This window comes from Anas platyrhynchos, chromosome Z (assembly GCF_047663525.1).
Source record: "Anas platyrhynchos isolate ZD024472 breed Pekin duck chromosome Z, IASCAAS_PekinDuck_T2T, whole genome shotgun sequence".
Taxonomy (NCBI): domain Eukaryota; kingdom Metazoa; phylum Chordata; class Aves; order Anseriformes; family Anatidae; genus Anas; species Anas platyrhynchos.
In genome coordinates, this window is record NC_092621.1 from 36,058,380 (window position 1) to 36,085,498 (window position 27,119).

Genomic DNA, 27,119 nt, shown 5'->3' on the forward strand with positions numbered 1-27,119 from the left:
TATGTATTCCATGTGTTTGGATATTAGTTTATTCTTCCTTCTCTCTGAAAAGTCTCTCACTTTTGTGCTCTGATTTGGCAAAAAGCACTATCTCTTATGTGTTTGCAACTGTGATGCAACTTGTGACGCAAATCATGTCTAAATATGATAAAGCTGTGCAGCCAAATGATCTGAGGCTTTCAGGGCATCCTTTTCCTCACATTTCATCAGACTAGTAGGTAACATATTTTATGTCCAGGAACCTGAATTTTTTTCCTGTTGAGCTTCAGTGTTTGTAATTTTTCTTTCTATAATGTTACTTCTGCCACACACAGATTGTTTATGAAAGGTGTAGCTGGTAAAACATTTCAGCAGATTTCTGATTGCTGTCAGATAGTTCTTTTTATATAGATACTTAAGGGATGGAAACCTGTGAAAGGGCTGGGGGAGAAGCATCTGAAGTACAGAGAAGTGAAGATGTTGGGATCTGAAGAAGGGACATGGAAGGATGTGCAATAGCTGAAAAGAGCACTTGGATAATAACCAAGCTGTGGGAGAAACTCAAGGAATAATGGAGTTCAGCAGTCACTGGATGATGGATTATTATTTTACTCTAGGTTGGCGGTACAGTCTGGCCAGAACAGGGCTCTGCCTATGGCTGATTTTTTTTAGGCATGAACAGGACTGCATGTCAAAAGCTCTTACACTACCTTATATCTTGCATCTTCCATTTTACACAGACACTTTTTAAAAGTATTCTGTGCCTGCTAGTTGGAATATGAAGAGGTTGGACAGCAATTACTTTCAACAGTGGGGAAGTTAGTGTACAAAAACCATGTCAGGATCCATTTTGTATCAGGGCTGGAGCTGTACCAAGATGCTTCAAAAGTTATCCACAAAGAGGTTGAGCCTTTTTTCCTTGTTTTCTTTCTCCTTGTATCTTGTTATTTTTGTTCATGGCATTGTGTAATGTCTCTCTTGTGACTTGTGACTTGTGGCTCATCTGATGTCTTCCTAAATAAAACTAAAACAGCGGTGGCAGAACTGATAATAAATTGGATAAGCTAGTAATAAATGAAAGTTGTGTGGGAAGTGAGAGCTAGACTGTCTAAGGCTGAAGTATGACACCTCAGAGAATGCCCTCTCAAAGTCCAAACAGTGGGCAGAAATCCACATCAGGGTGGTAAGTGGCTGATAGCACACTTCGAAATTTTCTGCTTTTAAGCTGCCATTGGGAGTGCTTGCAAAACAAAGTAGAACAAACAAAACCAGAAAACAAATGAACAAAAAAAAAAATCAGTTTTAATGTGGGCTGTGGTTTCAAACCTTTCTACTGATTTTTTGGTAGTATATTTCTTTTCTGAGAAAATTTTAAGGATGTAATTGTAATGAAAAGTAAAACAAATTTTGAATGAAGAGAAATTTTACTTCTAAAATGTTGCAATGAACAATCTATGCCAATGTCTGTGCAGCAATGGTTATTAAAGGTACAAACCTCTAAATGATGAACATTATTTCCTCTCTGTGGAATTCTAATTTGGGTCTAACACTGAAGCATTTTCTGTATGTGAAATCAGTGGCACAGAGAGTTTCACAGTAAAGCATACATCGACTGCTTTGCCTGAATAAGTGAATTTACATGACTTAGTGACTGTAGTTCATATGAGTTAACCGTTTCTTGAAATAGTTATTGCTCTTTTGAGAAAAACAAAAGTTCATTCTTCAGTGATTTGAGGGACCTGTCTTATCTCCCAGTATTTTCAGCAGACATCACTGTTGGAGAGTGCAGCTTTAAAAAAGTATTAGTTTTGCTTTTGTCTTCTCTTCCTTTAAATTTGCTTAATTTAGAATTCTGGCATCCCTTTGATTTTTTTTTAAAGATATATATTCATAATTTATAAATCAATACAAGATGTTGTACTGTGTTCCTGAATCTTTATATTAACCTATGTTGCCTGGTGATTATCCCCCTTGCAGTCAGCAGATTGCTTTTTCTGCATGCATTTTGAGATGACACTTCAGTACCTCTGCATGCCAGTTGTGGCCTAATGATGCCCTGCTGCCTTAAAAGCTTTTCTTCTCTAAATATTTAATTTGAGCTGAGCTAATTTAGGAAACCTGTGCCACTAGCATTCCTACTGAAATTGGCCTAGTGTGGAAGTCAGTTTAATGAGGCTGAAGACAAGAAATTAGATTTTTTGGCATTACTTTCATGCAACAGCTGCTTACCTCTCAGGAAATACCTTATATTCAAGTCAGTGAGACTAGCCAATTTCTTTGTAGCAGAAAGCAATTAAAAGTTAATTTAGTATTAAAAGTTAATTTAGTAATGATCAATACAATGAAAAAGTTACCCTTTATCTCTTTATGGATCTTCCAGTCTGGTAGGGTGTACAAAACCAGGACTTACCACACCTGTATTATAAATACAGTTGCTTCTACTGATTAGTGGAAACTAGTCTTAGATTACAAAATTTTCATAGTCCTAAGAACAGGGCTGTAGTCCATAAACACCATTAGAGGTATAGAAAAAGGACATACGATGACCATTATGGCACAAAATTGTAAGCACAGATTTCAGCAGAATATAAGCACAGTTATACTTGCTGTAGCAAAACCTGTTTGACTTGGAGAACCCAAATCTTAGCTCCCAAAATGACATCAGCACAAGTCGTAGGTCTTTTGAGGAACAAAATTCAAACTTTTGAAGATCTGGGTTTAGACAACTACTGCTTGGAGGGACTGCTCAGAGGGATCTCTGTCACTGTAGTGGAATTTTTATAATGCTAATCACAAATTTTGCAGCTTTGCCAGCTTCCTTAATATCAGCAAGTTTTGTTGCCTCTGTTGATCAAAGTATTTCCCTGAGGTAATGAGGCATGTAGAACTGAAGGTTAAGCATGAGAGCAGGATGTCCTGTCACCAGTAGAGGTTTCACTTGCCGGCTCGGTTCTTGAAAGGTTTTACACATACCACCTGGGCTAAAATCCAGCAACCCTGCATGCCGCATTGCTGCATTTGTCTAAAATCTCATCAAAGTAGCAAAGCCTGTCTGAAAACTCTGACCATTTTCTATGTTGGAAAGACTTGACAAATCTAAAGGGAAATGATCATTCTGCTGTGAATAATTGGCACTTGCATTATCCTTTGGGAAAGCTGATACAGTAAAACCTTTTATTACGTGCAGCAGGCTACCATGAAATGATACAAACAACTCGTTACTGTGCAATAGAAATATATAGATTATAACTTGTGCTTACATACAAAAGAAAGGAGGATTTACTGCTTCTTAGTAGCAGTTAGCTCAGTAATGAGTACCTTTGCCTGAGTAAGCAGGATTGATCATATCCCTTTTCAAGAGCTATAGATAAATTGATTTTAATGGGTTATTAAATTAAGAAATGTTATATAATTAGGTTTACAAGTCACAAATAATTTTCCTTTGTATTTTTGCTGTGCAAAAAATGTTTTTCTCTTGTGCATGTAGTTTCTGTAGCTCTTTCTGGCACTTTCTAAAGCAGGAATCACCTAAAAGAAGTTTCAGTGATGCCACAGCAGTGCAAACCAGGGCTGTTGTTTTTGTGATTTGAACATACGGAAAGATTCACACATTCTGCATTTATTGTGCTATCTTCTTCACTTTTTACCTTACCTTGTAATGAACGCATACTAGCTGCTGACGATGTTCTTAATAATATCCTGACAGAAATGGGGTTAGCAAACTAACTTGTCATTGACCTCCAGAGCAAGATATTTTCCACGACATTTGCTAAAAACACAACATACCTGGAATTTGTATGAAACAAGTCCGATGAAACAAACTCATCAGATTAGGAGAAGGATGATTTCTTAGCCTATACATCTGTTTGAGATTACAGAAAATCTGCTAACATGCATGGTGCTGGAGAAAGTTCTGAGATAGCAGAGGAATTTTTTATGTAAAAGCTGAGAGTGGCCTACCTAAGTATATACTGTTCACTCAGATTTTTCCTGTGAATTGTATGGTCTATATTGTGAGTTCCTTCTCCACTTCCCTTGCATGTTAATGGGGCCAGCATAACTTTTGTCAGAGAAAGGTAAGGCTGTGTGATGTCAGAAACCGATGTTTTAGTCTCTTCGGTGGGAAAGGTGCCCAGAGGGAAGTTACAGAGTCACTTGTTCTGTATGATTTTGAACAGAATAGCTATCTAGGCATGGAGAAAACATTTCTCAAGTCATCCTGAAACTACTGAAGTACTGACAAAAGTTTTTCTGGCCAATTGACATTAACTGTCCAACAGCTAATGTGAAATACTCTGCATCTCTGAAGTTACTCTATAGCATACAGGCAGAGTTACCATTTGTGTTTATTATTTGCATGCGCTAAACTATAAAAATACTTTCTCAATTGTTTAACATGCTGATCTTTTGTGTTCCCAACCATCTTTACAAAGGATATCTGAATCATCACAATCTATTACATAGCAGAGTTCTCAAGGAAGAGCAAGAGATCCTCATATGGTGTCATCCGAAGTGTTTAAACAGAGCTTGGATCAGTTATCTCCTTGACTGCCCAGTGATGCCCAGTGCTGTAATACCTTCAGTTTTAGTGCTTTTTTTTTTGTGTGTGTAGTTTGCAGGAGGCTATAAGGCTCGTGTAAATGAGGAATGTGAAAGGTTTTAGACTTTTCCACTATCAAAATGCCCAAGGATAATTTTCACTTAATTTTGCATGTCAAAATGAAGACAGATCTCCTCAGCAGTAGTGCCTAGGGAGTGTCAAACCTCTGGTCTTGATAGATTGAACCAGATTGATGATGTATACTCTGCATACAAATAGTCTCGACTTTACCCAGGCAGACTTACAGCTCAAATACGCAAGAAAGATAAAAGTAGAGGAAGAAGGAGATATTACTCTTACACAAAAATCAGTGACATAGAAACATTGCCAAGTTCATTTTGAGACATGACTAGCTCTGTTGGCTTTTATGAGTAGTGCATCTGTTCCTGCAGTATTTTAGAGGTAACATTTCTCTGGTTTTAAATAGGATTTTTTTTCTTGTGTCAGAACAGCAAAATTGGAACCTTTAATTCTTTTGATTTGATTTATTTTTCCAGTTTCAAATTTAAAGATGATTGTAAAATGTTTGATAAAATATTCATGGCATATTATCTTCTAAAATGTTATTTTTTTTTTTTTCCTTTTTTTTTTCTTTTTTCTTTTTTTGCACTGATAATCACACAACAGAAGGAAATACTAATTTTCAATTCTAAATGTTCATTTTCCTCTCTTTGACATTAGCAACTTCATATGTTAAGGGAAGAGTGAACTGGAAAAATACCAACTTCACAAAGCAATGTTATATGGCAAAAAAAAAAGTAGAAACTTATCAGCTACTCAAAAGATAAGGACAGTGTCTCTTACAAGAGCAAATTACATGCTGTTTTGCATTAAGCACAGTAATTCTTTCTTCAATTTCCTCGGTAATTTAAAGTACCATTATCCCTCAGACTGGCTGTGCTCTGGTAAGATGAGCTTGAAGCTGAGATGGAAACTGCACAGCAGCAATGACTTCTTGTTCCCCCACTTTTTGCTGACTGAAATAGGTCAGCAGCTGTGAGAGTTGTTCACTGCTGGGTTATCTTAGCAAAGGACGCTGGTTGTACTGATGCTGGGACCATACAAATACTAAGTCGGGGTGGCTGATGGCAGAACTGATGCAGAGACACATTCTTGTGTGGTACCTAGTGACTGGAAATGGTCAGGAGTTCATGTTTATAATCATTTTTCTCACAGCTCCACCACTAGATGCTGCCTTGGTGAAGAGCAGGAGATGGTGTACAGCTGGGTCTAAACTTTCTTTCCTTAGAAAGAAGGTAGTGTTGGCCTGTGCATTTCTGGTGTCTTTAAAAAGACCTGCTGTTGTTGTTGGCTTTGTTGTGGTTAAGCCCCAGTGGGCAGCTCAGCCCCACACAGCCGCTTGCTCACTTTCCCCGGGTGGGATGGGGGAGAGAATCAGAGAGGTGAAAGTGGGAGAACTCATGGGCTGAGATAAGGACAGTTCACCAGGCAAAGCAAAGGCTGTACACAAGCAAAACCAAACCAATTTGCTACTTCTCACAGCAGGCAGGTGTTCAGCCACTTCCATGAAAGCAGGGCTCAGCACATGAACAGCTTCTTGGGGGGACAAACGCCATCACTCTGAACATCCCCCCCTTCCTCCTCCTTTACCCCAGCTGTTATTGCTGAGCATGATGCCACATGGTGTGGGACATCCCTGTGGTCAGCTTGGGCCAGCTGTCCTGGCAGTGTACTGCCCCAGGTCCTCCTGGAGCACCCCCAGGCTGCTTGCTGGCAGGGCAGCATGAGGAGCTGGAAGGGCCTTGGCTCTGTGTGAGCACTGCTCTGCAGCAACTAAAACATCTATGTGTTAGCACCTCTATTTTCATCAAAAATCTAAACCACAGCATCATATGAGCCTCTATGAAAAAAAATTATTCCAGGCAAAACCATGTCATGCCTACGTGCTCTCCACTTTCAGAAGCATGCTGGTACTGGCAATACCAGTTGCCTTACTAAACATTTCTGTGGTGCTGGAAGGCAGCCTTTTCCAGGCTGTTTCCTCACCACTGCTAGAGCTATATGGCTCTTTAGAAAGCCCTAACACAGAATGGATTCAAGTGATCATGGCCCACATATCATCAATGAGGCAATGAACGTGAGGCTTGAAGAATAGGAAGTCTTAAGACTGTATCGCCAGTATATGTACCCGTGTTTTTTTTTGTTTTGTTTTGTTTTGTTTTTTTGATCTACCTAATTTGTCAGAGTTGCTGTCTGGACATAGCCTTGGGCAAAAAGCTCGAGGTGTCTCTGCTTGAGCAGGGTTGTTGGACCAGATGGCCTTCAGAGGTAACTTCTAACCTCAGCTGTTCTGGAATTCTGTGATTGCATGTACCAAGCTCATTTTCTCACTCTTATTAGTGTGTGGAGTTCTTCTGGCTTTTGAAAAGTGCTGCTAAATTTATGTTTAAAGAATATTACCTTTTTATAGTTCTCTTCTACCATCTGTTGATGCTTACGTAGGCATAGAGTGGCTAGCATATGAGTTAATAGGATCGTAACTAGATGGTAGAACGCAACTGATTTGTGGATGCCGTCACAGCTGAGGCACACTTTAAGGAGAAGATATAGAAATGGTTTATTCTGGGTTTATTCTGGGTATCATTTCACGCAGAAGCCTAGGAACTAGGACACAGAAAATGTTATTCACAGTTTCATGCATATTCACAACGTGACTTATTTACTGTCCACCAGACTACGCAACTTCAAAGTGAGTGACATACTCTGCATAAATAAAGTATGAGAAATGAGATATTGCAAAACCAGTGTGATTTCTCTATCTCCGTACACCCTAACTTCAGTTTTAGATACTTTACTACCACTAAAATCCTCAGTTTTGCATCGCCATTACCTAATGGTGAGAGAGAAATACTTGCATATTTGTTTTTGCCTAGAGACTTCCAAAATCCTATGTAACTTAACACCTCACCTATATTCATATGTCTTGCAATGCCTGTATGTGACTTCATGATGAACAGGTATGCTACAAATTTAACACTAAATAATTATTGGCAATAAAGAAGCTTAAGATGCAGATAGTTCTTTATTTTTAAGGAGAAAGAGCAGATATTCTTTTTTTTTGGATGCTGCAGTGTCTATATCCTGTAGCTAAGTATTAAGGGTGAATCACCTAGGAAACAGGGGTGGCATGCTGTTATGGTGCTTGCTAATGCTGCCATTTGTGTACACAATTTCTGACCTTCCACATTTGTATTTAATTTACAGGACCAAAATGCTCTATTTATACTTAGGAAGTTCATAGTTAAAATGTAGCTGTATGTTCACTCATTCCTTCTTGCCCACCTTCCATGTGTGCACCAGTAGGTGTAATTCAGCATGCTGCTACACTACAGTGTATTTACGCTTTTTGAATTCCAGCAGCCATCTTCAAGTCTCAGTTGTCCGTACCATATCACATCTGGCAGTGAAGTGCTAACCTGATTGAGTTCCACCTTTGCTGACTGTATTGGGAGTCCAGGTGTGGGTAGGTCACCTGGCTTTGCATAGGGAAAACCTATGCAGGTTTAGAAGTAGCAGTGTTCGGATTGCCAGCAGCATGTGAAGTCCTGCTGGAGCCAGGGTACTCCTTGCCGTGGAGGAGGTTCTTTTGCAAAAGACTCCCTAGAGTACACAAAGCTTTTATGTATTCTTATAAATCAATTAAAATGGTGCTTAAAACCAAGAGAATAATGGATTTAACTGTAGACTGTCACATTACAGTTGTTAAATATTGATTGTTTTATATTGTTTCGAACAACAGCAGTTAAATACTAATGAAGTGTGAAACCAATAAAAGGTCAAAGTTTTTGTAAAAGTTTCTCTTTAAAAATGTCTAACATTGGTGTTCCGCTTTGTGCCAGTATTTCTGAAATCTGGCTAGTACAATGTTATCTACTCCAGTCATTTCTTGTTAATAGAAGAGACTCAAGAAATCATAGAAGTATTTGGATGATCAGAGGCATATGAGGAAAATCTTGACCTTGGTAAGACTAACTTAAAAATGAGATTACAGGTAAGCAGACTGCAGCATTTTGCATCTCTTCTGCTTTGCTTGATCCTATAGCAATAAGGTCAGTGGGAATTTTTCTACCTCCTCTCTGTAGGTAGAAGAGGTCGTCTCTGGAAGCTATCATTTGCTAAGAAACAAGGTTTGCTGCCTGCCCATTAAGAAAATTTATGATTTGCAAACATTCTGGCTCCAAGATGTTGTGGAAACTGGGATCACAGTTAATTAAATGACCCTTGTACTGACTTTGTGTAGGGAAAAGTGCATGTGTGCTGAAATCTGACCACAGGTAGATTAAATGACTAGGCATAGGCTACACTCAGTCAATGAGATACCTCAATGGAAGAAAGTTATATGCCATTAAAAAGATACACATATGAGTGCAAATGGTGTCTGAAGCTGTCTGTGGGGATGCAGTATCAGTTGCAATACAGGCCTTCCTTGTTTGCTTCCTTTCTGTGAGAATAAATTAGTTTAAAATATATTTTTAAGATAGATAAATGTCAGGCACCATCATAAGTAGGTGACAGTGAAAAATCTGTGTTTTCAGTGACTCCATAAAGTGCAGGTGGTACTGTGATGAGTGCCAGGAATTTCTGCCTGTCGCTGACCTTTTTGTCCTGGCTAATCTAGGATCTTCTCCAGATTTGAAGTTGTATTAAGATGTCTGAAGTCTAGCATAGTATATTTATGTATTTCAAACCAACCATTTTTGTCCATGATTTCTGCTTGTATGTTGCCTTTGGAAACTAATTTAAACACAGTGTTATAAAGCAAGAAATGACAGTGTAAAAGATTCAGATTTCTCAGGAATTATTTTAAGTGCTAAGCATGTTAATGCAGAATAAGGCATTCTGTCTGTCTCCGTGTTTCTTCTTTCACAACCCACTACTGATCTGAAGGCTGTGAAAGAACACAGAGCCCAAGTTATCCTCCCTACCCCCAAAAGATAAAGCAATGTGCATATAACGAACAAGTTACTGTGGTAATTGCGCAATGGACACTAACTTTGAATATGTGGGTACATCAGCTAATAAGGCTGATTAAATAATGACATAAAGAGGTTAATGCTTTATTTTTAATTGTGTTTGTGAGGTTCAAATTTAGACATTTGAAAATCTCACCTGCTCTGTAGTTGTTGCCATGTGTTTGATTTTACACCACCACAGAATAATTTACAGTAGATTTAGTATTGAATATAAATGTTCTACTAAATCTAATTAGCAGATTGACATAAAGGATCATATATGCTTTAAAATTCCATGCAGACTGCGAGATATTTAAATCTTAAAATTCAAGACAAATTTTAAGACTGGCCAGTATGGAAAATTCAACAAGAAAGGAGGGAAGAGAAAGTGTTATTTTCCCTTGCAATGTAAGGCAATTATCCTTAAAAATGTTTTGCATTAGGTTATTTCAAATGGAAGAGAAATGCTACAAATACAGCTTTATTTTTTTTATTTGCCTAACAACTCATTCTGCAAAGTACGTTAATACCTTTTGTTGAAATGTGTTGCCTCTTGAATAGAACCTGGCAAAAATAAAACAAAACAAAACCACAGAGATCAGCATGAGACAACATGATATAAATGTTTTCAGGAAAACAGAAGAAAGAAGATGATATGGGTATTCTGCAGGGGGAAGATGCTAGCCCCCAGTTGTTCTACAGCAGCTGGAAAGCCTCTGTACATGTGGCAAGGACTGTGTAGTGTGGCTGATGTCAGCCACGTACTGCTGAATAGATCCAGTCCAGAGAAAACAGGCATCAGTGAGATGGCTGTGGATGTGTAGGCAGGCAGCTTCTGTGGGATTGGGCCACTGGGGCTGGCTTCTTTCACCCGTCAGAGACAGACGTGGTCCCTAAGTGCGATAAGAATGGTTTAAACCATGGCTCTGTAACCATACCTGTTAAATGTATGCAGCCATTTTTAAGCATGCAGGACATGCTTAGCATGACTCTTCACCTGCATGAACCTGCTGAGAGGATCAGGTGGACTTTTATAGTACTAAGTATATTCCCATGCATACATTTTTGCACTCTAAACTGTGAATATTACTCCCTTCATATAGCTATGGTTTTATTTCATAGTGCAGTTTAAAAGGTAATTGCCCTCCTTTGTGATGGGACATGCCTACGGTGGAATTTAGGAAGGATGGAATTTGGAATTACAGCACCCGTGGTCTTCCCTTTATGTTTTATGGAGACTTCACTATTTTTTAGTCTTAATTATTCTCTGAAAGTAGTCTGCCTTTGAAAGTAGTCTACCTGCAAGTTCATGGGCATCTAACTTGCCTTTTTTTCCTGTATGGGCCAGTGCAGTGGGCACATAATTTTCATTGCGGATAGTGAACTTACAGAGGAATTCCAGATGCTGAGGGCAAGTGGAGAAGTAAGAGTGGATTAATTGACACAGAAAGTAGTTCAGAAGAGTATGTTATAAATCATCACACTTGTGTATTGAGCAGGAAATGTGAACAGTTCCACTTTTGTATCTTCCTAACTTGTTTTAAAATTCAGGAGTTGTAAATGAAGCTGCACAGCCAGTGCAATCTTCATGAATATTCCATAACATTTTTAGGAAAAGTCAATAAATCTAATAGCTTTATAAAGCTGAACTTGTTGACGGAATATATATATATATATATATATCATTTGAAATTAAAATTGCAGGGAATATAACTAGGCAAAAAGTAGCAACTGAATTTGCTCTTTCAGCGAATCATTTCTCCCTTTCTTTTCTATGACTGAAAAACTGACTGAAAGTACTTTATGCTAATATCTTGAAATAGATAAAGGTGTAAATATTTCCAGTTTTTGAGTTGGCCATAGGTCCTTTTACCAAGCCCAGCATTCCTTTTTATTTTATTTTCATCTGCATCCTTCATTCAAATGAATTCCAGGATAACATTAGCAAAAACTGCCTGTCTCATTATTATATCTAAAAAATCTTTATATTCCTCTTGCTAGGAAGAAACTGTGTTGTAAATTAGGTAAAAACCTAATGAAAGGTTTTCATTGCAAGGCAGACTTCTTCGAGTATCTTTATCTGTAACACCTGTAGAACCGTAGACATAAATTGTTTATACATGTAAAGCACAGTTTGTTGTATTGATTTGTGTTGTCTTATGATCAGTCTTGGTGGTGGTAATGAACCAGTTAGTGAGATCATCTGCCTCTGGGGGGATTTTGTGGTCATTTTCCCCTTTTTTTTGGTATCTCTTAGAATTCCCAAATAAGTATCACAGAACAGCATAGGTGGCTCTGCTGTAGCTTAGTGCAGGTATGTCTTGTTTAACTGCCTGGACTCAGAGGTGTTTTTTGTGAATTGCAATAGTGTTTAGGTCAGAACTGAGGTCTTGGGGCTCTTGTTTATTGTACAGGTTTTGGTTCCTTACCTACCATGATCTCCTGTGCCCCTGGTAACTGATACACACAGTGATGAGAGAAGGAAAGAATATGATCATCTTCAAATTTAAATAATAATTCCTGAGGGCTGTGGCTAAGTATTACTGTTAGCAAGGAAGGGCTGACCTTCCCTCTGTCTCAGACTGACAGAATCCCCTCGCCGAGCTCTGCTGCAGCCGCAGAAGAGAAGCTGCATCTGCTCCCTGTGTCTGCTGTCTAGTGCAGCACAGCAGCAGGCTCAGTGATGCCACACAGCGTCTCCACCCTTTGTTTGTACTTACCTCTTGACATGTTTCATCCAGTCCCAGCCCACCCAGTCCCCTCTTTCTTCTCTGGGCTTGTTGGTGTACATCCCAGGAGTGCAAAAAGGCAGTCTGCCTTTTTGGTCAAGGGCGTTCCCCCAGGAATGTCCAGGGCCTGGTGCTGTGCCCCTCTGCCCCTCGCTGCAAGGCGGTGCTTTGGGCCACGCTGCTTGTGCACAGTGAGTGTGAGAGCATGTGCAGGGGGGATGTGAATTTCAGGAAAGGGCATTCAGCTTAATTTATGTAGTGCTCATGTGAGAAACTTAACGCAATTGTCAGCAGAGTCTACATATGCCGTTATTGACTGAAGATGGTGGATGGCTTTGGAGTTTTGGTTTCTTTGTCCGTAGTGAATAAACTCTCATTGCTGCAAATAGGTTATGGAGATACACGAACAGTTTGGACTGGCACTCTGATGTGCTGTGCAGAGTCTGCAGCCTTTTATACCAAGAGAAACACTAGAAATAAATGTGCTTCCCTATCAGCAACAGCTTATAGACATGCTTTTCCGTGCAAACTACCCCTAACTTCAAGTCTTTGTCAGATAACAGTTAATTCACTGACAGAGTCTAGCAAATGAACTTTCAAATGTAGAAAGATTGACTTCACGATGCAGCTGTTAAAATGATGAATCATATTTAAGCCATGTTTTGTTCTTTCAGTCTGCAGTAGCTTACAAATGTTCCTAGCATTCCCACATTTCCAGATGTTAAGGACAACTGACTTTCACCCAGCAAAAGGACTGCAGACTGGCATACATTCTGAAGAGTTATAAAATATGCCTTAAATGGTATTTAATTGCGATAAATTTCTACTGCTGTTATTTTGCTTTGTTAGGCCTGAGTATGCCCTGTTCATTTCTGCTAAAACTCAATTAATTTTCCTGTACCAAGAGAGAAATTATGTCGCTCCAAAGCTTTAATACCGTGTAAAATGGGTGGTTGATTTTCCTGACAGAGTCACATGTAGCAGACTGTACTTTACTGATGAACAGCACGTGGTTGCATCATTGCTTGTGTGGTGCTGGTTGGGCATTTAGGCTCCACATGCTGTGCAGACCTGAGTGGTGGACAGAATGTGTCCTTGTGCTCTCCATGTGTTATGCCTGCATGTGAAACACCCAACTTTTCAAAGCTGAAGTTTGATGCAAACATTATTTGTCACGAGGGGTGAAGGTGAACTCTGCTTCTCAGCTGGCAGATTAAACCACAGCTACAGGAAACTTCCTCACACAGCTTCATGCCGAAATGGACCGGATGAGCTCAGGCAGCCTGGTGACAAAAACTATGGGATGGTTTAAGTCACCAGTTGCCTGTGCCCAGAGCAGGTTTGCTAGGTGGTGAGGTTAGCATGTGGCAGCTGAAGCAGTGGGAAGGAGATCATTGCTTCTGCTGAAGTCAGAAGCTGTGTGGTTGGGGCATGCTTGTGGTGATGTATGCAGATGAGATAAGATGGATCATGATACATAAACATGCTGTACCTGAGCTCCAGATAGGATGCTAACTGGATGGATACGTAGTCTGTGTTCTGTTTGCCTTTTTTGCACTCAGTGTGCTGTTATATACCTGTGTATACAGTTTTAATATCTACAACTCCTATGACAAAGGGCAGCAACAAAATTTAAAGCTACAATTCTAGGTTCTACCTACAAAGGAATTTTGTAAGAAGCATCTTCCCTCTTAAAAATTCATACCAATTGCTTTGGAGACATGAAAAAAGATACAGAAGATGGAATGAAAATATAATTTCGTGGTTCACGCTCTCCATCTAAAATAAAAAAAATAAATAAATTATTTATTTATGGTAATAGAGCAACTGACAACTGATAGCATTTCAGATGGTACTGCTCACCACTCCAGGCAACAGACATGAGAACCCCCCAAAACTACTGGTAGTATTCTCGTATTGTTTTTGCCTTTCCCACAGTGTTGTCTTATCACCATCTAGCTGAGTGAGCCACTTACTTTGAAAAAAGCACTGAGGCTGCCACCACACTTTTTTTACACTCTGGGAAATAAAGCACAGATGTTAGCTTTCATTGTGGCAGTACAGTATAGGGCAGAGCTCCCAGTGCTGCTATGTGGGGAGCTCTTAAGGATTGTCAGTCTGAATCCATAGTCCTTTGCACAGGTGTGAAAAGCTTGTGAATGTGTTATTTATTGCCTCTTGGTTTACTACAGGGACTGGATCATGGTACTGTTGTCATCAGAAGTGGAAATACCATATGGGAGTAGATTCTCTGTCCTCCTCCTTACTGCAAAAACAAACAACAACAAAAAAATAGAGATTGGCACATCTTCTGGCTGATACAGGCACCTTTTTTATAACAATTTTTTCTCTGTTGCTAGTATTGGTGGCCTGCTGGGAACAGAGGGGTAGTGTTGAAAAAGCACACAGTGTTCTGATTGTCCTCAGATCCCTGGTAGCTTTTGCCAGCTTCTCTCTGCCAACTCCTGAGCCCACTCTAAACAGCAAGGTGCTGGCATTCTGGCTGAACACAAACTTTGCAGAGAACAGAACTCTGCAAAGAACAAGAACAAGTCTGCGTTTGGCAAACATGCGATTTTGGTAATAAATGTAAACATATGAAATAGATTCCCTTGCTCACTGTGGATGCACTGCAGTGTCTCAGTTATCAGCACACCTCTGTCACTAGATTGTGTAATACCCATTTAATTTTGTGTCTTCCCTGTGGTACTGCCTACAGTCGCCCGTTGGGATGGGTGCTCCTGTGCAGGGACTTTATGTGGGGGTACAGCCCAGGCTACTAGTACAGCAGTGCTTCCTTCTGTCCCTGCTCTCACCCTTCCCTATTTCTCTCACCAGTGGACAGTCTCTGGTGTAATGCAGTGGCATTGCAGCAGTGGCTCTGCAGTCACTGCTGTCAGTGCAGAAGCTTGTGCAGAGGCAGGCATACTTTTATGTTGTGCGCTTGTGCTGAGTGTGGACTCCCTCTGCAATGCTGGTGAAGCAGGAGTTTTGTGGTGTGGTCCTTGCTGGCAGGCAGGGAGCAATATGCTGGACCAGAATGGCAAAGTTATGACTGGTCCAGACAACCCCTTTTCTGTTCAGCTTCTGCTGAAAATTAAAAAAGGGCAAATTCGTGATTTATTCTAAATGATGAAAGTAGGAGCATGGGACAGGTTTACTATAGATGTTTGCTACATTGGATTTCTTGAGATTTCTTGAAATGTTCCACTGAACCATTTTGCCTTGGTCCTTATTATCAGTGGAGACACTGGAGAGCCTGTCCCATGAAGATTTTTGCTTTTGACTTGACAGGCTTTGTCAGTGGGTTGTCTTTAGGATTGCCAAGTCCTGTGTCTTCTGTATGCCACATTGTTTCTAATTATCACATTCTGTATGCTACATTATTATTAATTTTCTTTGACTTCTGACCTGCCTCCAAGACAAGGCTGTAGGTACTGCTACTAGCAACTGCAGGAACTATCATGGCCAAGCTATTGCACATGTATAAAGAAGACATCTTCAAGAAGATGCTTTTAGAGGGATGAAGGCAAGCCTTTTGTAGGCCAGTCTCAGCCTTCGCTTTTCTTCTTGAGTTTCCTGAATTCAGTTCACTTACTGATCTTTGAATAGTGCACTTTTTGTTGTCATTCTGCATCCAACATCATCAGAGTCAAGGGAACTTTTAAGAAAGGACAGAAGTACCCAGTTGTGGTTGGTGTACTCCCAAGGTGGAACAGATCAGTGAAAAAAGACTAGCAGGGAGAAAGTGATTGGAGTGCTGTCAGGGGAAGCAGTGTATTATTTCCTGATTAAGTATATCTGCCAAGTGACAGAAGGGGACAGAAAAGATAATCTCAGACTTGGCTGCAGATGCTTACCTTAACTGTATCACTAACATTTCTGTTAGATGTGCTCATGCTTACAAGCAGTAGCAGGTGCAAATTAATGCTCACAATTTTCCCATGTGGTAGGCAAGTGTATTTCTTCATTTTGCCAGGGAGAAAGCAAAGCTTCAATGGCATAATCAAAGTATAAGTGCAAACAGAAAGGAAACAGTGAAGTTCCCTGGAGATTCTTGGACGTCTGTTTTTTCCCTTTTGCCTTTCACACTGTTTTCATGACTCCTTACGGTTTCTGTTGTAGCAGCACAGTCACTGTGCTTCTCAGTTTTGTAAGGGGAGGATCCTGTGCTGACGAACCCCAGCTGGCATTGTGCACTGCTCTTCTAGCTGTCACAAGAGAGGAGGAGAAATTTAATAATGGAAAGTAAATGAGCATTACCGTCCTTGTGAATCTTCCATGTATGTAAAATTGTTTGTGTTTTGCCACTGAAGTGGCTTGTCCTGCATTCTCTTGCCACATCCTATTGGCAGTCCCTACTTTATACACAGTGTGTTTACAAATTAAAAGAAAAATAGAATAAAGTAAATAGACTATTAAGTGCAAGGGAAAGGGTGATAAACTTTCTTGTCCTGTGAAATTTTCTCTGTTTAATGAAAACATGTTTTTTGCTCAGTTTTTCCAATAAATGAGTGGAATACTTTGTAAGGTAAGTGAGTGGAATAGTTTGTGAGGTAAATCAGATGTTTCTGGTGAGCTATGTCAGACCTGTTGAATTTTCTGAAGCTTTCCAAAGCTAATGGTTTTGGATCATTTGGCTTGTAAATTGGGAATTCCCGTATCTAGATGTCTGTTTCTGAAAAACTTGAGTGAGATCACTCTACCTTAGTTAAAATAAAATGTAAATTTCCTTTTCATTAAGGTTCTTTGAACCAACAGTGATATTTTCTCCAGCCTCTTAAGATTTCTGAAGATGCGCTATCTCCATATTATATGAGATAAGTAGCCTCGAAAAGGTGTCTTTTTTATTTTCTATTCTAATGTTATTTGGAGAAGTAGAAGTATCAAATACAGCTAATTTACTTATGCTTCTGAGGTGTGTTCTTTCTTTTAGTCTATTTTCTAGTTTATCTGAAATTACCAAAGAATCTCCTCTCTTGCTTACTGCTAGTGCTGAGAGTATGATTTGCCACATGATGTATGCCTCATTGGACCAGGGCCATGATCATAAATTGGAATTTCAGGTGTCACGTTTACTGTGGTAATGAATTCTGATACCCAAAGTGGCAAAATGTGCAGGAATCAAACAGGCAGAAAAAATAGCCTGCAAGTGTGAAGTGACAGAATGGGAAGCGATAGAATAAATAAATAAAAAAATCTTCATTAGAGACTGTGCTTTTTATAAATGTTCTTTTTTCAAGTGTTTTCTCCTTCTGAGAAGCCTGCAGTGTTGGCAAACCTTCACCATGTGTACACAGACTTCTTCCCATTAAAATGTGTATTTTTCACTACTTTCTTTTGCAAGCCAGCTATGTCTTTCATCTATTTGCAATGCTAACAAAGCATCACAACATATTAGAGCCTGTTTGAAAATCCTTAACAAACTTGAATATACTTCTGTCATTGTGCTCCCAGAACATGAAACCTTGTAGAGACAGGTAAAAGTAAAAGAGGCAAAAATGGCATGGAGGAACCTGTAGAACATGTACTAAGGAGTGAGACATCAACAGTGTGACTTGTATTTAATAAGCATGAACTACAGAGGGTATTGTTGTTTTCTGTCATGCATTTCTAACCTCCTTTCATTACTGTATTTCACAAAACTAGGAGAGCTGCAGACTCAGGTGACTACTCTTCTGGTTTGATGCTGATTTTGCTACATTGTCAAGTTTGTATAGTGACATACACTGCCATGCAAGATTTTCTTGTAGCATCTGTTTGAATTGCTCCGAAAGCACTCTAATAGGATGCAGCGTCATGCTATTGAAGAACATAATTCTCATGGAATAGCAACCTAATGCACATTTGATTTAAGTTAAAAGCTTGTGAGTAGTGAGAGATGACTGTCAGATTTGTATCATTACTAGTTAAAAAATGGCTTTATGGGATGTTGTACAAGTAATTGTCAGTGTATTCTAGAAAAGATAATGGGAATTCTCAGGATATTCATAGAGACTGCACAATATTTTTTTTTGCCCTGTACAATGTACTGCATGTGACACAGCAATACAAAACAGGTGATTTGCATAGCTGTATGAAAACAAAATCAATGGTTCCATAGCCAAGACCTGTTTTCCTGTTTCACAAGAACTCCATATACCAAATCTACCAAACCACACTGCTGTTACAATGGCTCATATTCCAAGTCCTGTCAGCATCTACCACAAAACTGCCTTAAAAAATTATCTATTGGGAAAAAAAAAAAAAGGCTTAATATTGTCATGCCACCTTTGCTGTATGTATCAAAACCATTCTTACCATCGGATGTAAACTTAATATTCTACCTGAGTGGAGATGGGATCTTCAAACAATTGGACTGTGCACACAGCACTTTTTTTTTTTTCAGTTATGTAAAATCTAAAGATCCTGACTTTAAAACATGACACTTTTAGATGCAGGAAAGTTCTGCATATCTTCAATGCATAAAAAAAAAAAAAAACAAACAAACAAACAAACAAAAAAAACTTCATATTTTCCCCACACTTAGATAATGCTTGTTTGTTGAACCTGCCTTTTTTCACGAAAATAAATTTATATTTTTATGATAGTCTTATTGCAAAGGTTTTTTGGAGACAAGATGGAATAAGTAATCAAAATTAGAAAGAGACAGCATGATCAGAAAATAACTAAACACTATTGCCCTGATATCAGATTAGGTCTTGTTTCTTCCATAGGATGACTGGTTTAGGAGGAAATGTGCTAAAGACAACTTCAAGGGCCTACTCTTCATTCCATTGTAAATAAGAGACAAAGTGTTGAAATCTTGACTTAAATGACAGAGCAAAAGAGAATTTAGTTTTCTTGCTGTTTGTAGCTGGGGATTTTTCTGACTGCTTCTGAATCTTTGGCACAAGCAGATCCTCAGCTGATGTAAGCTGCTCTAGATTTCTGACCTATGATAATCAAATCTGATGATCTTAGAGAACAGTGGAAGGACCAGCCACAATTAAATGCCTTAACAATGCTTTAACAATTGATTAGAAGGATGGATATAAACAGGCTAAGGAATATCTCTAAATTAATCAATACAGTGATGACATAGATGTGGTTTAAGTTGGAAATGTTTCAGTTTCCTTTCTCAGGCCCACAGCTCCCACAGGACCACCTTTGATGATGCCCTTGAAATGGGGTCTTAATATTCTCCTCTGAGTAGATTGCCCCCTTCTGCCCTAAGGGGAAAAAAAAAAAAAATTTTTTTTTTCCTTTAAATTTGAATCCTTAATTTGATTGCTTATCTCTGGCTGCTGAGTGCCTGTAGCCTTTCAAGAATAAGTAGCATTTAAGTCTTCAGATATGATGGTGGTTCAGTTGTTCTTTTCCTGTGGACTGTCAGCACTTCTGCAAATTAGATTTTTGTCTGGATAATGGAGGTGAAGGTACTTTCTGAAGGTTTGTGATGTAACTTGCCATGAGAGAAGAGTCACACCACTCCAGAAAGACTAAAGGCTCAATGTTTTGTCTCCCTCTTGTGACTCATCCCTGTTGTCTGTAACAGTGCTTGACCCAGAACTGTACAAATACATTTTGATGTGTAGAACATGGTTCTTTTGTTTGTCACCTTAAATGAGTGACTCTTAATGCTGATTGTGAAACTAATATTGACAGAGTGACCAAAAATGTAAATCATGCTGAGAATAGAAGAGTGAACTGCCTTTTTAACTTGACCCGACAGTGGTCACTTCAGCTGACTACAGGGCTGCATGGTTAAGTGTCATGTATTCCCCAGCTAGAGTAATGATGAATACGAAGGGAAAGAGCAATTGCTAAGGTTTGTAGATGTGAGATGAGATCTTCAGGGAATCTTTGGGGATGATAAGACATGTCTGCAAAACCTCATCAGCTATGAAGAGATCCTAAGGTGTTAGAAGTACAAGAAGAGCTGCAACTAGAAGAAGCTGGAATAATTACCTTTGTTTACTTCGTATCCTTAAGAGATGGACCTCATTTATTCAAAATTTGCTTTGAATATTTAAGTGCTAGCATCTTTGCAGTTGTTTTCAGGGACCTGAAATCTTTGTTGTTAGACAGCTCCTATGCAGATTTTGCCATCTTAGCTGTAGTAGGAAGTCAATTTGCAGAAGATTCATTCATGGATTGATGAAGAAAACTTGTGGCATTTATTCTTTCTTTGTTACATTTTTTCACAGAATCTGCATATGAATAGTATCTTTTAGGACATTGAATCAACCTACTGTCCACAGTATAACTATTCCTAACAGCACAGAGTTTGAAATCTGTGACTTTTTGTGGTGCCTCACTGATCTCTTTAAAGTATAAATTCAGTAATACAGACCATACAAACTCATCTTCTACATTCAAATTAATGACAGGAAAGTGTCTGTGTGATTTGGACATCTATTTTGTATGGGAAGAAATGGATAACTCTCTTTTTCTTTCTTTTTCTTTCTTTTTTTTTTTTTTTTTTTAAGCTCTGTGTAGTGTTGATGTATCATTAATCATTAATGCACAATTTTTGATACTTACTTCCAAAGAGCTGTCAGAAAACAAACAGAACTGATAGCTAGTTTCTATTCCAGACCTAATAGTCTCCGTTAATAAGTGCTTGGCTGTGCTGCGCTTGCAGCTTTGTAGGAGTGAACTGTGGTGAATATGAAATCAGATGCCTGGATTTTATTAGTAGCAGGTATTTGGCAGGCTGTGGGTTGTCCTTCTCTATATTGTGAAAGAAAGATAATGGATGAGTTAACATGGGTTGAAACTAAGAGGGAAAAAAAGGTGCAATTTTTCTTTAATTTCTGCTTGTTTATTGCAGGAGTCACTGAAATCAGTACTTATACATAGTTAAAACAGTCTAACGAAGACTACATCTACAAACTCTCTGGGCAAACCTGTGTCAGTGCCTCTCCACCCTCTGATGGAAGAATTTCCTCATAACCTCTAATCTAAATCTTCCCTCTTCTGGTTTAAAACTTGCCATTACCTGACTGAGAAAAAAATTTGCTCTCCATTTTTTATATAAGACCCCTTTAAGTATTGAAAAGCTGCAATGAGGTCACCCCAGAGCCTTCTCTTTAGGCCGAACATCCCCAGCTCTCTCAGCCTTTCCTCACAGGAGAGGTGCTCCAGCCCTCCGATAACCTTCGTGGCCCTCCTCTGGACCCACTCTAACAGACCTACATTTTTGTTGTGCTGGGGGCCCCCGACCTGGATGCAGCACTCCAGGTGGGGAGAGCAGAGGGGGATAATCACCTCCCTCCACCTGCTGACCACCCCTCTACTGATGCAACCCAGGATGCAGTTGGCCTTCTGGGCTGCAAGTGCACACTGCTGGCTCATGCTGAGCATTTCGTCTACTAGAACACTAAACGAGGGACCCAAAACTGAACACAGTGCGGCCTCACCAGAGCCAAGTACAGAGTGACAATCGCTTCCCTAGTACTGTTCGCTCCACTGTTTCTGATACAAGCCAGGGTGCTGTTGGTAGCATCATGTCATTTTCCAATTTGCTTTCCAAATGAGACTTTTATATAAAAAAAGAATATTTGCTAAAAACATGACACCAGCATTCACTTTTTTGTTTGGTTTTTAATTCCTAATTGTTCTGTCAGCTAGGTATTCTACATAGAATGATAGAGAACAGCCCAGGTTGGAAGGGAACTTGAAAAATTATCAAGTCAGATCTTCTGTGGGAAAAGGGAGCCCTGTCCAGTTACATCTTGAAAACCTCCAGTAATGGGGATTCATTCTGCCAAGTCCCTGGGGAGGTTTTTACAGTGATTGAGTGTTCTCACTGTAAAAAAAAATATTTTATTTGAACATGAAACCTTTACAAGTGCAACCTGTACCCGCTGTGCTTTGTCTTCTCCTTGTGGCTTCTTGTGAAGGCTGAGTTGTTGTCCAGATTTCCTGGAGTCCACTTTGAGTACTGGAATACTTCCCTGAGGTCCCCTTGATCCTTCTTCAGGGTTAAATTCATGTGATCCTCAAGCTATTGTATGGTGTGAATACGTATGTATATTTATGTATTTTAACATATTTATAATATTTATATTTTTTTATAAACTTTTATTTATAAACTTGAATTTTAATGTAGAAGGTCTAGCTGTGGCTTTAGTCAATATGTTTCTGAGAGCTCAAGGGCGTGGAGGCCTGTTGCCTTCTGTGTGGCTGGAGTCGTGGCTTGGGAGCTTCTTGCTATGTGCTTATATGTGATTATTATCCTTGGTGTTGAATTGATATGTACTGGACATTTTTCATCTCTGATGAGAAAGTTTTTCATACTGTGATTCCTGTGATTCTGTCAAGTCACTTCCTTTTTCACCAGCACACATGACCACGGATATTTGTCTGCTGAATACAGTTTTGTCATTGATTAGTTCCTAGATAAGTTCAAGATACGGACCTCCATCCCACAGAAGAATAAGGGTGTGATAGTGCAAAGATGTGATGGTATGGATGTCTTCTGTTAGCAGCAGAAGACTGGGACTGCGAGACTTATGCAATAGGGTTTTTTTGTTTGTTTGTTTGTTTGAATGTTTTACCAACTTGCGGAAAAAAAAAAACCAACAACGCTTCCCCAGAGAAACATGGTGGCCAAAATTGATGTTATTGCTGAATGTTTTTTTTCTTTTTTTTTTTTTAAAAAAACTGCAGAAAGTGAGTGAAAAAGTAGGAGGTGCAGAAGGAACCAAGCTAGATGATGACTTCAAAGAAATGGAAAGGGTAAGTCTAAATGCAGCTATGTACATTCACTATTACCATTCTTTTTTCCTTTCTAGGATAGGATTTTCAAAGCTTTTGTCCCCATTTGAGTAATTTTGAAAGACTGGACTTTTATTTGTCAGGATTAAATTTTTGGATTCTTATCCTATTTTATCTTGTGACTGAGGAATACGTAATGTATGGCACTCTTTATACTGCCAATATTTCATTCAGAGATTAAGGCTGATGCCAGCTACAAATTACCTTCAGTTAAATTACTGTGGAAGATCCCTGTAAGCAGAGGGAGTCTGTCTACAAGTATGTCTCCAGTGGCAGAGGGTGCCTGTAATTCTCAGGTCCTTGAGCATCAGTTGAGAGGAGCAAGAGCTGTCTGAGGAAGGGGGCTAACTTGGTTATTCACTCACAGGTTCAGAGTTAGGCAGCCTCCAATGACAAAATGCTTCAGGAAAATGGGGAATAATTTCCCCCAATGGACTGCTCAGTGAGGCTGGCAGTGGTAGCACCAAGTGTTTTCATGGAAAGAAGAGCCCAAGCTATGTGTAGTAGTACGAATATGTTAGCTGAAAAAGAATGTGGTGGCAGGTTTTTTCTAACTTCAGCTTTTAAAGTTACCATCAAGTGTTTTAACATTAGTTACTGCTAGGTGATTTGTAGGATGTGTATCTGATACCAGCCAAGAGAACCAGAAGCTATTGATTTGCACAGTTTTGTAGGGAAATGGGAAATAAACATTGGATGGAAAATAATGGAGAAGGGCGTATCCTTTGCACTTCTTCACGCAGTGGAGATATTAGAGAAGTGATTTCTCACTTCTGATTTCTCACTTCCCCCAGTTTCCCTTTGAATGTGCCACAGGTTTAAGCAGTGCCATCCAAACTGGAAATTGTTAAAGAAAATTCAGAAAACTGATTCTAGGTTTAGAGCTGGAAGTAGGACAGAGCAACAGCCACGGCTGGGTCCCACATATGCTTGTGGGTGGCATGGGTTGGCAGCCCAGAAGATGAGCGCATTGAGAGCTGAGAAGAGAACAGAAAGCTCATCAGCTGCCTCCCTGCTCTCCTCCTGGCCCTATGTTGATTGCCAGCTTTTCTGTAGGCAGAGGACACGCTCCTTCTGCCTGCCCATGGCCTTCTGTTCCCTCGCCCCCACTCTCTGCAACCTTCTAGCCATTTCTGGGCTCCCTACCAGGCAGTTCAGCTACTTGTTCACCCAGGGCAGGCAGACCTCTGCTGCTTCTTTGTGTAAAGAGTAGAGCAAGGCCTGGCAGATGGCAATGGCCATACAAAACAGGAAAGAGGTCAGTCACAGCATGTTGCAAACAACTTATCTCAGGTGTTCTTTTTTAAAATAGGAACTTGCCATTATGGTAAAGAAGTTCACTCTGTGGGACACAAGCTACCTGCAGAGATAAGCAATGTGTCTTCGTAAATGCAGAGTACAGAACACATTACAGGGATCCCCAAATCTGCCAAAGCAGCATTTTTTAATTTGAGTTCTGATTCTAAGAGATAGAATAGTTGTATATTTCACTATAAGCAATTTAGGAAGACGATACAGAATACTTCTTAAGAAAGCAAGAATTCCTACTACAGTAAAAGAGAGTAATAATAGTTCTGAATTGTTGCTTTATTTTAAATTCGTAAATACAAAATACTTGTTCATGGAGTGATCCAGAGGAAATAAATGGCCAATGCCTTCAAGCTGATAATTTTCTTGAAATCAGATGGCAAGGAATACTTTGGCTTCCCTATCTGAATTTTACCAGAATTCGCTCTGAAAAATGTAGTCAGTGCATTTTATTACTGGTGTTTGGTTTTGATTGGCGTCTGCTTTTCTCTTGGTTTGCCAGCTACGAAGGAACCAAAGGTTACTAATTCTTCAAACAGGTTTCAATGACATTTTTATCAAAAATATATCCCTGTTGTGGATACTTCCTGGGGTGATGCAGAACATCAGTCAATTGCAATGAATTGTATCAAATTCCCTATACATCCTGAGGTATTCTGTACTAATGGCCTCACTTAAGAGTGATTCTGCTACAAGCAGTAATGATGGACTCGTGTTTTGGTATTTTTCTAGGCATTATCACCATGCTGGAAACAGAGCTGGATTTACTCAACAGCTATGCTCAGGCACACAAAATTAAAATAAGAATAGTTAAAAGAATTCATAAGAACAAAAAGAAGACTGAAACACATATTGCGCATGTCTGACATCTCTTTTCATGTTTCTTTTTGTTTAACTTCCTGTCCTTTAGAAAGTGGATGTTACCAGCAGGGCAGTTATGGAAATAATGGCGAAGACAATAGAATATCTTCAACCCAATCCAGGTAATATAATTTCACAATCTCACAGTACTTGGAGCACTTTTTGAAAATACTCTTTTTCTCACCAGTGTTGTCTGACAGATCACATCCTTACTGATGCAGCTGAGATTAATGCAGAGTCAGTGAAGTGACTGTGGAGTGAAAAGGCAGAAATGAATACAGGCTTCTGTGTTAGGCTATCGGTGAGAATGAAAGATGGTTTTGAGTGACTTGTTTTATTTTTGGTGTTCTTCTTTCAGGTAAAAATAAAAGGCAGCATGTGCTTAGAAATTGTGTGTGTTTGCACGCAAGCATCTGCATGGTGGCGGTGTGAGGGTGGGGGCTCCCTGGGGGCTGGAGGTGGCTGCAGGTTCTGCACAGGGATAGCAGAGCAGGGCCTTTCACTCAGAGCCATCCCACCACCCCTGCCAGCTGGGGGCACTGGGGCAGCCCCAGCCCTTGCTGTCTCCCTGGGAGGGAGACAGGCAGAGGCTGGCCATCACCCGTGGGTGGGAATCAGGATCAGGCACGGCAGGGGTGCCTGCGTGTGGCACTTCTTTCTTCTGTGGTCCCAGTCATTCTATTGTGTGAAGGAAAAGGGTTGGGCAGTCCTTTCAGACCTTGGGAAGACAGACGAAGGTCTGAAGCAGCTTCCTCCAGAGCACAGGAAAAGAAATAACATTCTTTACCTGCTCCTCTAGCAATTTCACATCCTCATAACTACGAATGGAGGGATGCAAAAGAGCTGCTCATGCTGAACTGGTGAAAAAGGCAGGTTAACAGACCTAATCAAAGATCACTAAATTGGACCTTCAGAACATAAATGAATGGCTGGTTTCCATGGCGAGAGGAAAGAAAGTTTTCCATGGCGAGAGGAAAGGAAAGAGTGGGCTGATGGAGAGCTGAATGCAACTCTCTTGCTGAAGGATTCTAACAAGGAGGGGTGATCTGGAGCTGTTGTGGTCACTGTTATACCATAAAATTCAATTACTTAAATATTTCCATAGTGATCTAGGAATGTAAGGGTTTTCAGTCAATGCCAGCTTCACTGGTGGCATCAATGGAGTTATGCAAGTGAAGAGTTAACGTGAAAGTAAAATTAGTCTGTGTACCTACTATTAGTGCCTTAGAGTTTTATGGAAGTACAGAGAAAATTCATTCATTCAGTGTCTCTTTATAGCTGGAAAAAAATTCAAACTAGTGTGAAATATTGTATTGCCAGTGTGGTAGACTGAAGGACCATTGCTGGTATAGCTTAATTGGTGACATTTGTATGTTAGATCACAGAAAAAAGAAGGATAATCAGATGATGCTGCCAGTGGATTGATAAAAGGAGGAAGAATATTTACAAGAACTGTTAAAGAGAAAATAATGACTAAAATGGTTTCTATGCCAACAGATGGAATAATGTTTATGACTTGAGTCCACAGCTACATTGCTCATCATCAACAAGCACTCTGCAGGAAAAGCAATAGGATTGACAAACATTATGGGGCTAGGGATAAAATTGTTAACTACAGTCAAGCTGCTGTTGTGCAACATCATATAGACTGAGTAATAAGTTTTGGCTCTTCTGTGCTTCTCTAGTTTGCCTTCCTGACACATCTGAGTGATTATGATTGCTGTGAATCACAAAAGAGGCTCTCTGTAACAGCAGAGAGCAAAATGTCTGGAAGTAGCTCAGGGTGTGATTTCAGGCACCTGAGGCTGTTTTAAGATTGCACTGCTCCAGGAAGGAGCAGTTCCCATACCCCAGCTGCACATTTTTTTCATTTGCTTGTGGAGTACGTGAGTAACATCTGAAGAT

The 27,119-nt window shown here is 39.6% G+C and overlaps 1 protein-coding gene across 2 annotated transcripts in view; it reads left to right on the forward strand.

The window, feature by feature from the left end:
* SH3GL2 (SH3 domain containing GRB2 like 2, endophilin A1) overlaps positions 1-27,119 on the forward strand; it is a 92,647-nt gene that overhangs the window by 51,996 nt on the left and 13,532 nt on the right. For both annotated transcript variants that reach the window (XM_038170976.2, XM_072031302.1), the window contains exons 2-3: positions 22,938-23,006; positions 25,264-25,336. In XM_038170976.2, the coding sequence (XP_038026904.1) occupies positions 22,938-23,006; positions 25,264-25,336 (142 nt within the window). The remainder of the gene's footprint in view (positions 1-22,937; positions 23,007-25,263; positions 25,337-27,119) is intronic.